At 43.8% G+C, this 18,461-nt stretch overlaps 1 protein-coding gene across 1 annotated transcript; it reads left to right on the top strand.

Annotated features, from left to right (window-relative positions):
* The first annotated feature begins 16,221 nt into the window (after window positions 1-16,221).
* LOC116627804 (DNA primase small subunit-like) lies at window positions 16,222-17,644 on the top strand. The gene is given in 2 exon segments (XM_032397734.1): window positions 16,222-17,491; window positions 17,494-17,644. Coding segments are annotated over 2 exon segments (1,275 nt in total). The 5' UTR covers window positions 16,222-16,237; the 3' UTR covers window positions 17,515-17,644.
* The last annotated feature ends 817 nt before the right edge of the window (window positions 17,645-18,461 follow it).

The following is an 18,461-nucleotide window of genomic DNA, read 5'->3' as shown; positions in this document are numbered from 1 at the left end:
CAGTAGCCTGTGAACCCGGGACACGTAACTGTGGGGAACAGTGGCCCGTAAGGAGCCATTTGCATAAACCAGTTGACAACTGGAAAATGGAACCACCCGCAAACGGGGCCTGGAAGACAGGGACAGGCTTTTCCTGTGTTGCTTTTACGGTAGAGAGGATCACGCCTCATCTCAGCTCTCAGGGCAATTTGATTTTGCTGTTGCTGTTCACACAGGTTTCTTTTATGAGGAAAAACTTGCAAAATCATTCATTTTCTTTTCCTTTACACCTCCATTCCAATGAAGCCAGAGGCCAGACTCAATTGCAAACAGGGATTAAGATACAGTTGAGGCTGCTGTGTAAAAGAGACACAAAAATGGAAGCCTAGGTTTTCCAGAGCTGGTACATGCTCTTTGGTGTTGGAGACCCAGTTTCCTAACTTTTTGCTCTGCTATTTTCAATACATAACTTCCATCTTGTGATGTCAGATGGCTGCTTGGGCTTCCACCATCACATCAACATTCCAGCTGGCAGGAAGAAGAAAAGAAATAAAGGAGGGCATCTTGCTTTTCTTCAAAAGGAGCCTGGAAATTCAAGGGCGCCTGGGTGGCTCAGTCGATTGAGTGTGGGACCCTTGATTTTGGCTCAGGTCCTGATCTCAGGGGTGGGATGGAGCCCCCACAGGGCTCAACACTCAGTGAGGAGTCTGCTTGAGATTCCTTCTCTCTCTCCTTCTCCCTCTGCTTCCCCCCGCCCTCCGGTCACATGCACACATGCACTCTCTCTCTTTCTCTCGAATAAATAAATAAATCTTAAAAAAAAAAAAAAGTCTGGAAGTTCCAAATATCAATTCCACTTTCATACCATTGGCCAGAACTTAGCCACATGACCACACTAGCTGCAAGGGAGGCTGGGAAATGTAGTCCTAGATGGGCAGGCATGAGTCCAGCTAAAACATTGCTACAGAAGAAGGGTAGAACATGATATGGGGGATAGTTGCTGTTAGCACTCTGCCCAAAGGACCAAACAGATGTATAAATCAGTGAAACCTGCTGGGTATAAGGACATCTGCATATTTTATGTGGTTAGTGAAGCCTGCAGGTGGAGCAAAGAGGAGAGCCCCGCTTTGAGGGACAGCCCTGTTCACCCAAGATAATACTGTCATGCTGAAAACCAGGCTCAGTGTTCCAGATCTGCTGGTTTTTAAGAGAAACCAGAAATGATTTTTTTAAATATGGTAGCTCCCATTTTTAAAATGTTGGCTCGAAAATATTTTACCATTGTACAGGCTGAACGTACCTGTAGATTGATGTTTGGGCCCCGGTGTTAGATTCAATTTGCATGAAAGTATCAACTGGGCTTAACTTTCAGCCTGAAATGCTAAACTTTAGAAATCCAAAATTAGAGCTAAAAGGCAAATAGATTTAGTAAAAAAAAAAAAAAAAAAAGTTTATCAAGACAAACTCTTCAAAGTAAATAATTTCTTGGCTTGTGAGTCAGGCATTGAAACAAGAAAATCATGAGTTGGCCATGAATTTCTTTCATCCTTCAAACATCCTATTTCACTTTTAGGTATGAAATAATTTTACTCTCTCTCTCTCTCTGGTTTGCAATGACCAGGTAGTTACTTAACTAGTAACTAAATGAATTGGAAGAAATGCTCAGGCTCCATTTTTCAGTGCAAGATGGAAATGATAGTAGGCACAGCAGTTGTGAATGTGCGGCTCAGATCTCCTGCTGTGGGGACTATCACTGTCGTCCCTGAAGCTGCCTGCCCTCTGGATCTGCCACCATGTTCATGTCAGGACATTTCCTGTGAGCTTCTCCCAACCAGTGAGCGAGCACAGAAGGGGGCCTTCTCCAATGGTGGACTGTGGCTCCCAGACTCCTCAGCGGCCTGGCCAAACCTTTCTTTTTTCTTTCTTTTTTTTTTTTTTGAGAGAGAGCGAGCACACGTGTGCGTGTGCATGGGCGAGGGCAGAGGGAGAGAGAATGTCAAGCAGACTCTGCCATGGGGCTCGATCTTATCACCCTGAGATCATGACCTGAGCAGAAACCAAGAGTGGGGCATTTCACCTACTAAGCCCCGGAGGCACCCCCTGGCCAAACCTTTCTTATAACTGTAGTCTGAGGGTCCTCCAACCCTAACCTCCTGCCTTTCACAGGTGTCAGAACTCTCTCCACTTTCCCCTGCCCCCTCCTCCTTTATCCTTCGCAGGCTTTCCCCCTCCCAAATCCCTTGCATGTCTAATCCCACCTTGACATCGGCTTCAGAGCACACGTGAGCAAACCCACGATGCTCATGACCGCGACAGCCGTTACAGGAACAATTACGAGACTGTGTGCTGGGTGCCGGGCATGGCGCTTACGCGGTGTGTGTGGAGGGGGGGGGGGGGATGGGCAAAGTAGGGGGAGGGGAGTAAGAAGTACAAACTTCCAGAAAAATAATGATGATGGCTGACTTTATTGAGTATGTTCTAAGACCATGCATTACAGCCTCACGTGCATTGTCTTGACAAAAATCCTGAGGTGGGTAGTGAAGGGCCATTCTCCTGATTTTACAGGTGTGCGACTAGGTTCGATAACTTGCTTAAGGTCACGTACCTAGCAGAGGTAGACGGGGATTGATACCCACGTTGGTCTGACTCCAAAGCCCAGTTGTTCGTGTGTCAGATATTTGTGTATCCCCTCCCAATTTCTTCCGTATCCAAATATCACCACATACTACCCTCATGACTTATATGATTGATGAATAGCGCCTGCACAATTATTTACTTAATATTTTTCTTTACCTGATTTTTAAAACTTGACTCTACTTATTTAAAAAAGAAACATCATATCCCTAAAATAAATGGTCATCTGCTATTCCTGCCAAAAAATAATCACAATAAAAGCAAACAATAGTATGAAATGTTAGCTAGGCAATATAAATAATAACATTTAAGTAGACACTGTATCTAACTTAAGACTCAAAATCGAGGTCTGCACTCATTTTGTTGGTTTTTTTAAGGGTAGAGTAGTAAGTGTTAGATGGCAAGGAGGTACTAGCATCACATGAAGACTTTTTTTTCTTGACAAAACCAGAAAGATTGAAAACACTAAGAAGGGATTAACTTTCCCAGTCTGTGACTCAGTGCTCTTTAACGCCGCGTCCGCATATCCCTAAAATCCTCTTGAGGGGTAGGATTTGGGAAATGATGACTGATGGAATGGGAAGAATGCTCCTTTGGATGGAAAAACAACTTTATACCATGGTCCCTGGCCCCCAAAAGAAGAGAAAACTCAATCTCATGACTTTTCAGCCTCTGCAGGTCCTCGGTGCTCACAGTTGTCCCCTCTGGTTTATCTGGAGGGTGCAATTTTTCAAAAGTAAAACAAAACCGGAGGCTGCAGCATGAGTGAACCCCGCTTTTTGGGCAGGTGTATCCGGTAGAGAAACAAAACACCGCTCTGTGGTTAGGCCGCCTAGTGCACTGGAGTTCAACACATTCACAAATCAGCCTGCCTGGGGGGTTCTGAACCACACACCGCGAGGAGGTGGCCTGTGTAAAAACCTCCCAGCCTCTCTGGGTATCAACAACAGCACTGACCCAGAGCTGAGCAAAGGGCAGCCCACAACCCCTGCCACCTCTGAGTTGGGCCTTTCAGCCACAGCCCCCTGTCACTCAGGGTTGAAGTCCTCCTGCCACAGGGCCACACAGTGGTGCAAGCCTGCTCTGGCCACACTGTGAATGGGAGAGAGCTTTGAACCCAGCGAGGAGGTGGTGAGGGCTTGTCATCAGCCCTCCTTTCTGACTCGGAGTTCCTGAATCAATTTTCGTTAGGTATCATTTGGATTTGGTTTGGTAACTGGCTGGCAAGTGTACTTGGACCTGGGAGCAGAGACAAGACTGGGATGCCACAGTGGAGAAGTGTTTCGGGCCTTCTGTGCATCATCAGAGAACCCCAGCCTTAGGCCCACTCTGCAGATGGGAACATAGAGTCAGGAGAAACGGAAAGGAGTGGCTTGAATGCTGAGGTGGGACAGTGGGTCTGTGGCAGATTCCTCATTCAGACCTCTCTAGGCCTCTGGATCTTTAGTATATTATTCTTTTGAATTAATCCCCATCCTGGCAGATGTAAGAAGCGCAGGAGGAGGAATGAATAACATTTGTTGAAGGCAAAACACCTTAAATGCCTCATCTTGTTTAACGCTAAAACCCCTATGGGGTGTGTGTGTGTGTATATATTCCCCTCTCTGCCAAAGAGAAAATTTGAAATACAAGAGGTTAATTGCCAAAGGTCACCCAAGGCAAGAATTCAAGCTCACATGGTCTGACCCCAGTGACCAAACCCATAACCACTACGCTGTCTTTTCAGGCCGACACACCTGAGTCCAAATCCAGACTCTTATCTTGTGATTATCATTTAAGGCTGGTAAGTAAAGCAGCTAAATGAGGTTATTCAAGTGATGTGCTTTGCATAGTGCCTAGTATGCAGGAAGAGCTCAATAAATGCCGAGTATTATTAGCAACAGAATTGTGGCCCTCAGGATTGATCCACCTCCTCTTTCCTTCTTTGATGGCTATCCTCTTTCCAGTTTCCACCTGCTGTTTACCTAAGCAGAGCCTTCCCTTTTGTCTCAGTCACTCAATGAGGCTGATCTGGGGAGGGGAAGCTCACTAGACAAGAGATCTTCCATCCTCCTCATACATCCTCTCCCCTTTGGGATCATGGCAGGCCCACCAAGCACTTCCAGAACCATCAAGGATTTTTGAAGGCAGTGACGAAATCCAGGAGATAGATGGCATCGTAGAGCTGTTGGTCACAAGAGGTGATGTACCCCAATGGGGGCCACTGAAAACAAGATGCCCATGATCTATGTGTGTCCCCAGGACATTTCAGAGAATGAGTTCACTGTGAGGAGTGAACTGAAGAAGGACCATTCTGTGATGAGAAACATTGCGCTTGCAGAATCTCTACATATAAGGGTTTTAAAACACGTCTGTGAATTCTTTGACACCCTTCACCTCAAGAGGTGGCGTCTACTCCCCTTACCCTTGAATATAGGCTGGACTTAGTGACACTGTGGGACTTCCAGGCTGGATTATGAAGGGTGTTTTGGCCTGGCTCTCTGTTGGGATGCTTGCTCTTCAAACCCATTGGCCATGGTAGGAGGAAGCCCGGTGACAATCGAGAGGCCTAGAAAACACTTCACAGTTGCTGATGGTTTGCAGAAAACCTCTGCATTATTGTTTCACAGCTCGACATGCTGGGGCTGCCTGGGGATCAGGGCTCTGCTTCTTTGTTAGCTTCAGTCGTCCTTCAAAGAGGGCTTCAAGGGTCAATTCATTCTAAAGCTTCCCTACTTTTGATGGCTTAAGGAGCTAAAAGTCTCTTCTTAGGTTTATTCCAAGAGAAGGCTACCTACCTGCTTCTCCCTTAGGGGAACATATAAAGTGACTCATATTTCTGGTTCTTATTACAGTTTAGCATTTTTTTTCATGATACATAATAATTTTTGTTAGGTACTTACCAAATAGTTTCACAATCCACAGTGATCATTTGTTATCGATTTATTTTTTTAAAGATTTTATTTATTTATTTATTTGACAGAGAATGAGAGAGAGAGTACAAGCAGGGGGAGGGGCAAAGGGAGAGGGAGAAGCAGACTCCCCACTGAGAAAGGAGCCTGATGCAGGGCTCGATCCCAGGACCCTGGGATCACGACCTGAGCTGAAGACAGATGCTTAACTGACTGAGCCACCCTGGCACCCCCATTTTTTATCAATTTATTTAAAAATAATTCTGTAATAAGAACTAGAGTCTCTGTGCCCTGGATTCAGTCTCCATTCTGTCTTGCCTCTCACAACCGATAAATTGATGATTGTGCACCAGAATTCACTCATTTCCCCCTAATAAGATTGCACGTCCACATCCTTTGCCTTATGACTTGTAGCCCCCACAGGAGAAGTATAGATTCCTGCTCTACTAATTTCGGGGCTTGTCCACATAACTCGTTTTGCTCAGTGAAATGTAATCAGACATAACAAATACCCATCCTAGCAGGAACTTGAAATGCTTGTGTGATTCAGCTGAACTAAGGGCATGTGGCTGCTAGGAAGTTGGGGAAGAAGAGTGTGGAGCTCTCTCACGAAGATAGTTTGGCTTTTCAAGTAAGAATAACAGCTGCCCCTTCTAAAACTTTCTTGGAAGTCCAGATTTTATACTCTGATGTAGTGTAAAATTGTTTCACTTGAAGCAATGAGCAGCCTGTGTTTCTTGAAGGTTTATTAAGTCACTTATAATTTGGGATATTTACATTATAAGCCAATAGATTTCTTTGAACCTTAACTCAGTATTTTGGGGGAAAAATCTCTTAAAATGATGTCTTGTTTTATTTTTATTGTGTAGCAGGGTAGGAAAAAATATCTCAACAGTGGACATCAATTCCTAATTTGAATATAAAATGTCTTTGTTTAGGACAATAGTTTTATAGGTCATTTGGGATGGAAAGTAAGACCCTGAGACATGGGAGAACAGGTGGGGGGAAATGAGCTGGAAAAACTAAATAAGATAAAAATAGATAAGAATGGGGGCAAAAGTGGGAGACAGAAAGAGAAAGCAGAGATTGAAGGAGAGTAGAAAGAGAAAAAGAAGAGAGAGAAGGAGATTAAGCAAAGATCAAGAGGCTGGAACCCAGATTGGTTGAAGCACAGACCTGCAGTCTCCAAAAATCTGTTTCCTATTTCTTGCATAGTAATAGAGTTCCAGCTGGGCACTTGACTGCCTGCTAAAGACTACATTTCCCAGGTTCCATTGCAACCAGTGTGATCACATGACTATGTGTTGCCAATGGAATGAGAATGGAAATGATGTACGCCATTACTTGCTTAGAAGGAAATCTTTGGCCTCCATTTTCTCTTCTTCTCTACTTCCAGTGGGCTATTTGTGGACATGGTTTGACTCAGCTTTGACCACCTAGATGAGGACACAGCCACTCCCCGGGGATGGCAAAGCAACAGATAGAAGGAGCTCTGGTTGGAGTGATGGTAGAGAGCAAAGATGCCCTTCATCCTGGACTGCTCTTCCTTTGGGCCAAAGGAAGAATCTCATTGTTTCAGCAGCTTAGCCTAAATCTTAACTAATACAATGGCAAAATCACTAGGGGACTTTTGAAAAATAGAGGTAACGATTATTCAGTTTTTTTTTAATTTACATTTTTCTGTGTTCTAAATCCTCCATCTTTTGGCTTTTGGCAAAATGTGTTACACACATAAAAGGCCTGTGTGAGTAAGAGGCCTGCTAGAAATCAAGGAGAGAAACTGGGTCCCATATCTGGGCCAACAGAGCACAGCGAGAGAGTGTGCAAGAGGGTCCATAGACCGAAATAACCCCATAGAAGCAGGAGCTCCGAGCCAAAGGTCAGCATGAAAATGTGAGCTCACCTGAATTCACTGACATCTCAGGGAAGGCCTGGATATGGAATGGAAGGATGTTTCAGTGCAATCTAGATCTTAGAGGTCAGGATAACTCCACTGAACACCGGGACCAAAACAGTGATTAATCCAAGAAGGCAGGAATGTGTAGTGATTAAGAATATCAATTCTATATTATGCAGCCATCAAAAAACCCGAAATCTTGCCATTTGTAACAACGTGGATGGAACTAGAGGGTATTATGCTAAATGAAATAAGTCACTCAGAGAAAGATCATTATCATATGATCTCACTGATATGTGGGATTTGAGAAACAAGACAGAGGATCATAGGTGAAGGGAGGGAAAAATGAAACAAGATGAAACCAGAGAGGGAGACAAACCATAAGAGACTCTTAATCTCAGGAAACAAACTGAGGGTTGCTGGAGTGGTGGGGGGGGGGGGGGGGGGATGCGGTGGCTGGGTGATGGACATTGGGGAGGGTATGTGCTACAGTGAGCGCTGTGAATTGTGTAAAACTGATGAATCACAGACCTGTACCCCTGACACAAATAATGCATTATATGTTAATAAAAAGAAAAGAAAAAAAAGAACATTGGTTCTAGAGTCAGATGGTATGTGTTCCAATTTCTATTCTACTGCCTACAACTATGTGACTTCAAGGAAGTTACTTACAACCTAAGCCTCAGTTTCCTTATCTACAAATTGGATATAATAATAGCTACCTCCTAGTGTTATCATAGGGAATTGAAAGGAATATTGTATCGTGTGGCATATGATGAAGGGTCAATACATACTGGCTTTTATTATTAATAATCATTAATTTTTTCACAGTATTAATATGAGACCCTAACTATTATTCAAGCTTAACAGGAAAAACATTAACTTTGAGAATCCTTTGGCAAAATCAGAGGCTCAAATGTTTCTGACTTGACCCGAGGAAAGTGTGGGTGGGTGAAGGGTGTCACTCCAGCATTCGAGGTGTGCAGGACCAAGTATCAGTACTCCATTGTGCGGATGAGAAAACAGAAGTTGAGAAAGGTGCCTCATTTGAGTTCAAAGGCATTTTAGCAGAGCCAGGCTGAGAAAATAAGAACACTTTTCCTGCAGTTTCAGCTGCCCTGGAGCGTGCCCTATACCTCCTCTTCCTTCCCACTGTGTCTCCCTTTCAGTAAGCCACCTACCGCCACTCAGGAACTCAGGCAGGAAAGCTCAGTTGTTCTGTACTTCATGTTTTCCCTCACCCCCTACTTCTATCAGTCCTCATGGGGTGTCTATTTCATCTCTGGAATTGCTCTCAACTCCATCCACTTCTTTCTACTGCCTCTTTCTCCAGCCTTCTTCAAAAAAACCCACCGTGGCTTCTTCATTGCTGTCCGCACTAGCTTTCTTCATTTTCCTCTCCTCTCGGCAGCCATAGAGATTTTTTTAAATCCAAATATAATTACTCTTGTCCCTGCTTCCCATTGGCTTCCCACTGCCCCAGGATGAAGTTCAAGCAGCCTACCTCATTCGTGTCAGCATATAATATGCCCGCCCCCCGCCCCAGCTCTCTCAGAGCTCAAACCACCAGACAAGTTTTCTGTTTCTAGAGCAGAGCTCCCAGCCTTTAAATGCTGTGTCTGCCTGAAGTTTCCTTCTCTGCCTCCCTTCATCTAACTAACGCATTCATCTGAAAACCTTTTTATCAAGCTCCTACTACATGTCAAGCCCTGTGTAGGCCATAGAGCTAAATAACCTTTTTTGTACTATGAACCCTATTGGCAATCTGGTGAAAACTATGGACCCCTTTCTTAGGCTAATGGTTTTCTGTTTTGTTTGTTTTTTTAAGGATAGTGATATTTTATTTAAACATCACTTTGCATCATTGGTTCCTTATTTCACTTGCACCTCACCACAAGCCTATGGTTAGATAAGATAGACATAATTGTACCCCTCTTTTCCCCAACATATTACAAACAAGGTTAAAAAGAATGTTACAGTGAACACTGGTCAGATAGGCAGAATAATGCCCCCCTGCAAAGATGTCCATGCTTTAACCCCTATAGCCTGTGAATATGCTATGTTATATGGCAAAAAGACTTTACAAACAGATTTAAGGACTTTAATATAGGGAGATTATCCCTATAGGAAGATTATCCTGGATTTTCAGTTGGGTCCAATGTAATCACATGGGTCCTTAAAGGTGGAAGAGGAAGGAAGGCAGAAGAGTTAGTCCAAAAGGTAAGATGGAAGAGGAGATAGAAGAGATTTGAAACTTGGAGGACCTGACCCATTGCTGGCGGTAATGATGAGAGAGCTATTATGGTTGAATTGTGTCCCAGGCTAATGTTTTTTAGATGCATAAAATAAATATGGTGGGTTATAAAAGAAACGAAATCTACTGAAACAGTTACCAAAATCTTTTAAAATTGTGATATAGCAACATATCTGTTACTTACTACTGCATTAAATAACAAAATCTAGCAGTGGGTCTAAATAATACTATAACTTCCTATTAGTGATCAGTGTAAATGATATTTCAAGATATCTGTAAAACAGTAGTGCGTGACAAAGTCTCAAGTACAGTTCATACCGCAGTGGTTTGTTGCCTACATTCACAATGGAAGGAAATGTTAAATTTCAGTTAGGTGTTGGTAAAAATAAAGATGTCATTTTTTCCCTATCCAGTTCATAGAGCTCAAATTCTAGCCACAGACGCCAGAGGGTCCCCAAATTTAGGTTAAGTCTGGGGAATACAGTAGGAACACAGGTGCTTAATGTTCAAGTCGGGGGAGCCTGATAATCAACACAATAACTTCAGATTGTATTGAGTGGTTTAAAGACAACAGAATAATTTCAGATTATAATGAATTGTTTAAAGAAAATCAATAAAGTGACAGAGATCAACCAATTACGGTGGTTGATGAGAGTGATCAGAAAAGGGCTTCGTTTTCAGCTGAACCCCAAAGGAAGAGAAGGAGCTGATCTGAGGAGAAGGCAGTGAAGAGTGCCACAAAGAGAGTGGACAGGGAGAGCCCTGCCCCCCCCCACCCCCTGCCCCACCCCTTACCCCCACCCTGCGGAGAGATGCTCGCACACACATCAGTCTTAGTCAGAAGTCCTTGAGCTCCTGCTCCGGTTCCCTCCTCTTGAAAATCAGGATGGCACTGAGACCAGCATCTGGGGATTATTCTAGGAGCCCCTGCGACCACGTGAGTGAAAGGACCTGGTGGACCAGCACAACCTGCAAGTTTCCCAGTGGGTCCCTCATCCGTCTCATTCAACCCTATGAATGCATACAGTTGGGGTCTCCATTTCTCTGAGAAGTTGGTTAGATCACTTGCTTACAGTCACATAAGTGGTTTATGACGAAGCCGGGATTCAGGTGAAGCTGTCTGACGCTTTCCTCCTACCTCTTATCTACGGAGAAAACGTGAGTTCATCACATCGAGTTCACCCACCTCTCCGGTGGCCCCCAGGACATTCCTGTCTGAGGTCCTTTCCCCCTTGGAGAGCAGTGTCCCCCAGGAGGAGAGATTAAAAATCCAAATGCAGCAGCTAAAAGCTGCCAGGCCCGAGGGAAGCCACTTAGCCCTAATTTCCTAACTGTTAAAACCAGGATAACCATGGCAACCCACTCCAGAGCTTTTATTAAAGAGTCTAACAGTGAAAATCAGCCTAAATCAATGTAAGAAGGAGAGGTGCTCCATTCTCTCTACGCACGCTGGCTCCCATCAGCCTCAGCACCCTGAGGTGCTAAAAGCATCCTCCCTGCAGAGGAGCCGCCAACCCACTTGGGGGTGGGGGGGCCTCCCATCCTTTTGTAAGAGCAGAAGCTCCAATGAGCACTTCCTAAGAGAAGTTTCTCTCCCCAAATAGATAAGGGTCCAAATAAGAGGTCAAGCTTGTGCTGTATTCACCTTCCTAAAACAGCCCCAATTCAGCCAGGTAGTGTCTCCTGTCCAGTTCCGAGGAGGTGAGAGAAAGAGAGAGAATTGAGCAGAGGGTGAGGATTGGGTCAAACCTTCTCTGTTTTCACTCTTGTTTTTCTCTGTCTTCTGCCACCTCTCCAACAACTTGACCTCAGAGCCTTCCCCTCATGATGCCTCTGGAGATCGCTTTCTGGGTGGAGCTCGGCCTTGAGTGTTTGGAATACGTAGTCTTCCCGCTTCATCCGGGTGTCTCCACCTGCTGCCTCCAGGATGAGAAAAGGCAGCAGCAGCTCTGTGCCCTCCACCCAATTCACTAAGACTTTGCTGGACTGGGGAACATTCCAGTGCCCTGCGGGGCAAAGTACATGCCGAGCACCGTGGACAACCTATTATACACCAAGAGGATCATCTTCCCACCCCTTTTATTTCACCGTGACCAGCAAGCCAGAGGGCACCCCAGAAAGGACAGAGGGGAACTTATTACTGAGCCTTCCTATGGCCCACCCGTGTGCTAGGCGCATCACCTCCTCACCTCCTCACCTCCTTACCTCATTTAAACTGAATTACATTCGGAGGTGGACACTGTTACCATCTCATCCAGGACAGGAAACTGATATTTAGAAAGTTTAATTACTTGCCGGAGGTCACTCCGGGTTTTAAACATGGGTCATTTGACTCCACAGTTTTTTACTTCCCCAGACCTTGTCTCCTGGTCAAAGGATGGGGCTAAACGGTGACACGGTGATTACACCAAAGTTTACTTTGGGCCTAGAACTGCTAGTGATTTGTCAACATGAGATGGGACTGGTAATGGCGTGTCATGGGGACTCTTAGGCGTATACTGTAAAATGGTCACAGATTTTTGTGAATGGAAAGTATTAACTGCCCCTCAGCTTGCCACGGCGCCTCACGGAAACAGGGTTCTGACTGACTCACCCGCACTGCGGATGCCTACTGGTGGCGGCAGCCTCCTTTTCTGATGTGGCTTCCCTCTCAAACTTACCTTGCCAAACTGCTAGAGAGAAATAAAATTCCTTCCCCGGGACTAAATTCCCACCGTCTCGGCTGCAGCACATAGGGAGGAGGGAAAGCAAAGAAAATCAAAGAGAGCAAGTGGGTGAGCTTCTAGCCGTAGCTCGCAGGGAAGCTGGGCTTCCCCAAGCCGCACAACCTGACAATCTGCCTCTCACGCTCGACAGATGGAAACCATGTCGTGAGGTGAACGGTTCCCCGCAAGCTGTCTTCACAACACAACAGACCCTGAGCCCTACTGGGAAAGAAAAAAAAATAAACACTATGAAATAAGAAATTTGTGAGAGGAAATGAGAGGACCACTCACTGAGCTTGCTTTCTCGGCCTCTCGCTAAGGACCTCAGGACCTGGAGCCTTCCTCAGCCCTGGGGCCTAGGCTGCCCACTTCTCGCTCTTGGCTTCCTATCTCCCTCAGAGACCGCAGCTCCCCATCCCCCACGCCCGAGGGCAGGCATGCAGCTTCCTGCACTTGCTTCCCCGGCACCCAGCACAGCACCCACCACATAGTGGGTGCTCAGGACCCTTTTGGTGTATACGTATATTCATGAGATTCTAAAGACCCAGAAGGCAGCCGAAAGAGTCCTTTGAAATCAAACCCATTTTCTTCAGGGAAGCATAGCCCCTCCGCTTAGGAAAGTACAGGTGCCACAATGTGGGAACAGAAGCTACCGTGGGATCAGAGCAGGAGATATCTAGAGAGACTCCTAGAAGGAAACATACGTGTCAAAATATAGTGGGTAATTTTGCAATGTGGTAGGACGAGTTGTTCCATGTTTTCAACTCCAGCTTTTATTTGGGTTAAGAACATTTCTGTTTCCTCTGCTTGAATATGGGACTGACATCCCTGCTTAGGGATGCTCAGACATGGGGTTGAGTTCTGGAAAGCAGCATGTCAAGGGGTATGAGCAGTCAGGTGCTCGCAGTGTCGTAGATGTATGTGTGTACATGTGTGTATAAGCCTGTGTATAAGCATACATGTACACTGTAATCATAATCACAGGACTGTTGAGGCTTCTGAGGCTGTCCCCCAATAAATCACAGTTCTCTTCCCTATCTGGGTTCTGAACAAGTTAAGAAATAAAATAGAAGAGAAAGCCAGAGGCCAAGATGTCACCTTTATTACTGATAAAGCTAGATAAGAAGATGTAGGTTGATGTAAGAGCTAAATGAGCTTGCTTCCTGAACCCCAGAATCAGGTAGATTTCTCCACCGTTCTCAGTGGTGCTCACCAGGGGCTGGGGGTTGAGAGGGCAGCCCAGGTAGACCTGCTCTGGGAGGACTTTCAGCATGAAATATCAGAGGAGAACACGTGCCATCCTTGACAAGGCCCGGCCCCAAAAGAATAAAGAGAAGAACCAAGCTGAACATACTCAGTTGTTTTCCCCAAATTTACTGATGAAAGAGAGAGAGACCCAGAGTTATAGTAATCAAGCTTCCTTCACAAGAAGGAAGCATTAGGAGTGGGAAAGACGTGTTCCCCACTAAGACACATCTGTAGCATTTAATCACATGAATTAAATGTCTGTTTACATATTGTCTCCCACTTATGACCATAAACCTCTTGAGGGTAGGGATTATGTTTTATGTATCTTCCTTTGTGGAAGCCTTGTACTTAGAAGGCATGCAAATGTTTGTTGAATGAATATGGACCTAGAGTCCAAATCTCCTATGTTCAAATCTCCTTCTTAGTCAGTTCCTATGAAAATGGAGCAAATTTTTTACTCAAAAGTTGCAAACAGCCCACAGACTACATCCAATTCAGACATGATCTGTTTGGCCCAGAGAGTGTTGGTCCACTTGTGTCTTAAAAGTTTGTATGTCAGTTAACAATACTTAAAACTCAGGAGATTTCATATAAAGATCTGGATTTCTGGCTTCTCCTGAAAACTTGGAAGACTTGATGTGGTAGATTGATTGCAATGATGGCCTCAATTCTTCACCCCTCCTCTTGTCCACACACTTTGCAATGTCACATTATAGTTCTTCCCATTAAGGGTTGGTGTCTGTACCCCCACACTTTTTCTCTGGATTAGCCTTGTGACTTACCTTGGTCATAGAATGTGACAGAAATGACAGTGAACCAGTTTGGAGTTTAGACCTAAGAGGATTTGTTTACTTCTCTCTTTTTCTTGGAAACCTGCTAAGACCCCATGTGAACAAGCTTGGATAGCCTACTGGCCTATGAGAGATCATATTGAACAAAGACAAGTTGTCTCAGTTGTCCCAGCCAAGGCCCAACACATGGGAGAGGGCCTCTCCAAGATCAGCAAATCAGGCAACAGCTAACCCACCAGGTGACTGCACATGCATGGGTGACTCCAGCCAAGACTAGAAGAATCACCCACCTGATCCATAGACTGTAGACAATAATAAATGCTTATTGTTTTAAGCCACTGAGTTCTGGGGTAATGTGTTACGTAGTAATAGCTAACTGGTATACCTGGCCACTTTGGACCTGCTGTCCTTCATGGCAATACTTAGCTGGGGTGAGCAACCCCTTGAAAGAGGCATGAGTTTTGCAGCCCCCCACTGTTTGCCATTGTTCTCTATCGTCTCTTTGATGCAGTAGCTGAGTGACAGATGACAGTAATTATCATTCTTGAGTGGTTGTTTTCCTCATCATTGTGTTAAGAACAAACTAAAATAGTTCTTATAACCATGACTATCAACAGAGATTAAGAGAGCTATATATTCTAAGCAAAATGAGAGAATGGAGGACAAAATATCTTCTTACACCAACTCCATATATGAACCTCTCAGGGTGAGCCCTTGACTTAACCCCTCTCAGCTTCAGTGTTCTCCGTAAAATGATATTAAGGACACATGCCTCAGAGGATTCTTTAAGAATTGAGTTCAGTTTAGCAGAACAGCATAGTGGTTTAGTGCATAAACTCTGGAAATAGATTGCCAGGGTTTAAATCCCAGATTTCCCACTGACTAACTAAATCTTTGCATAGTGCCCAGATGGATGCAAACTGCTTCTGGTAGATGTATAATAAAGCTACTTTAGTCCCTTTCCCCTGTAAAAGTTATTTCTAATCTGTACATTGTTCTAGTAAGTTCCTATCAAACAAAACCAACTGTAAAGGTTATTACTTTAGAACTACCCTGAGAACTGATAGGGACCAAAACAATGTCAATTTGCTGAGTATTAGATAACTTTTATAAGAATTATGAAATATGTATACCTTTTGATCAAAGTATAAATGCCTTCTGAAAGCATCCCAGAGAAATAATGTAAAGGCAAAAATACTTAGATATTTACAGCATCCACTTAGGCAATGGAATATTTAGCCACAGAATAAATATCACCATGGAAAAACATGGAAATTTGTGCAGAAAAAAATGTTAGGTAAAAAAACATTTGTACAGGGGCGCCTGGGTGGCTCAGCTGGCTAAGCGTCTGCCTTCAGCTCAGGTCATGATCCCAGGGTCCTGGGATCGAGCCCCACATCGGGCTCCTGGCTCAGCGAGGAGCCTGCTTCTCCCTCTCCCTCTGCCTCTCTCCCTGCTCATGCTTTCTCTCTCTCTCTCTCTGTATCTCTGTGTCTCAAATGAATAAATAAAATCTTTAAAAAAAAAACAAAAAAACATTTGTACACAAAACAGTATACACATATTAATTACAATTCTACAAAAATATAAATGCACATTGATAATGATTGGAAAAGAATATTGGATAATATAAGTGCCATTCTAAGTTCATAAGATTTTAATAATCGTTAATAATTTTAACTTCAATTACTTGTTAAAAATTAGCAAGTATACTATAATTTTAAATTTTGGAAAATGTAGATCATTATACTATACTATCATAAAAAGTGTAAGTATTTGTAAGCCATTACTCAAAATGAAACACATTGTAACACTGCGGACGTTGAGTCCCGCGCTCCATGGAGACGTTTGACCCAGCCGAGCTGCCTGAGCTGCTTAAGCTTTACTACCGGAGGCTTTTTCCCTACGCCCAGTACTATCGTTGGCTCAACTATGGCGGAGTAATAAAGAATTACTTTCAACACCGTGAATTTTCATTCACATTGAAAGATGATATTTACATTCGCTATCAATCCTTCAACAACCAGAGTGATCTGGAAAAGGAGATGCAGAAAATGAATCCATACAAGATTGATATAGGCGCGGTATATTCCCACAGACCCAATCAACACAATACAGTGAAGCTGGGAGCTTTCCAGGCTCAGGAAAAAGAACTGGTGTTTGACATTGACATGACAGACTATGATGATGTGAGGAGATGTTGTAGTTCTGCAGACATATGTTCTAAGTGCTGGACCCTCATGACGATGGCCATACGCATAATCGACCGAGCATTGAAGGAGGACTTTGGATTTAAGCATCGTCTCTGGGTCTATTCTGGAAGGAGAGGTGTTCATTGTTGGGTCTGTGATGAATCAGTTAGAAAATTGTCCTCTGCAGTACGTTCTGGGATAGTTGAGTATTTGAGTCTTGTAAAGGGTGGTCAAGACGTTAAAAAGAAAGTCCACCTAAGTGAAAAAATTCACCCTTTTGTCAGCAAATCTATAAACATAATAAAAAAATACTTTGAAGAATATGCCTTAGTTGATCAAGATATTCTTGAAAATAAAGAAAGCTGGGATAAGATTTTAGCCCTTGTTCCTGAAACAATTCATGAGAAACTTCAGCAAAACTTCCAGAAGCATCTCAATTCACTTCAGCGTTGGGAATATTTGAAGAAAGCCATCAGCTGTCAGGATAATACTAAAAATGACAAATGTGGACCCTTGCTTGAATGGGAGATCATGCTCCAGTACTGTTTTCCACGGCTGGATATCAATGTTAGCAAAGGAATCAATCATTTACTGAAGAGCCCTTTTAGTGTTCATCCTAAAACAGGTCGTATTTCTGTGCCTATTGATTTACAGAAAGTGGACCAGTTTGATCCATTTACTGTTCCAACCATAAGCTCCATCTGCCATGAATTGGATGCCATTTCCATTAATGATGAGGGAAAGGAGGGAAACGAAGCTGAATCTGATATCAAACATAGAACCAGAGATTATAAGAAGACCAGTCTAGCTCCTTATATAAAAGTTTTTGAACAGTTTCTTGAAAACCTGGATAAATCCCGAAAAGGAGAACTTCTCAAGAAGAGTGAATCTATTCTATTCCAGATTTACAGAAAGACTTTTGAAGATAACAACTCTCCTCAAACCAATGTAGATGTCTTCTAGCTTCAAGAATCAAATACTTCAGGTGCCTGGGTGGCTCAATCGGTTGGGTGTCTGCCTTCCGCTTGGGTCATGATCCCAGGGTCCTGAGATCGAGTCCTGTAGCAGGCTCCCGGCTTCTCCCTCTCCCTCTGCCCCTCCCCCCTGCTCATGCTCTGTCTCTCTCTCTCTCTCTCAATAAATAAGTAAATAAATAAATAAAAATTCTTTAAAAAAATCAAGTACTTCAAGAGCCATTTAATAAATATTATAGAACCAAAAAAAAAAAAAAAAATGAAACACATTATTATGTTAGTACTTATCAATAAATTTAAATGATTATTGGTAGACATAAGAACAAGCTATTATATAAGCAAATAGTTTTTTTTAAGATTTTATTTATTTACTTGAGAGAGAGAGAGAGAGAGCACAAGCAGGGGGAGGGGCAGAAGGAGAAGTAGACTACCTGCTGAGCAGGAAGCCCGATGTGGGACTTGATCCCACAACCTTGAGATCATGACCTGAGCTGAAGGCAGACGCTTAACCGACTGAGCCACCCAGGTGCCCCAATTTTGTTTTCTTAAAACCTGCAATCTGAACGCTTATACTCAGGGTCTTTCCCTCACTCCCACTCCCAAACCCACATTCATCCCTCCTTGTCATGAAAAACCAGATAAAACAAAACATGATTCAAATACTTCTTCCTCCAGATCAGACTGTACATGGGGAAGTAAGCCCAGGTGTCATCCCCGCCACACACTCTGCAGGGAGGGCAGGACAGTGTGTTAGGCCAACCAGGTAGGACAGGATGACCCCCATTCTCCCAGTTCTGAGTTGTCTGATAGAACATTCCCCACCAGCATGTCTCAATCACACCCAACTTCCAGCATATCCCACTCTGGCTCACGTGGAAAGGAAGATCTCCCTCTTT

Source organism: Phoca vitulina, unplaced genomic scaffold (genome assembly GCF_004348235.1).
Source record: "Phoca vitulina isolate PV1807 unplaced genomic scaffold, GSC_HSeal_1.0 scaffold3, whole genome shotgun sequence".
Lineage (NCBI taxonomy): Eukaryota > Metazoa > Chordata > Mammalia > Carnivora > Phocidae > Phoca > Phoca vitulina.
Note: the sequence above shows the minus strand (reverse complement) of the source record. Positions and strands in the feature narration are given on the sequence as shown.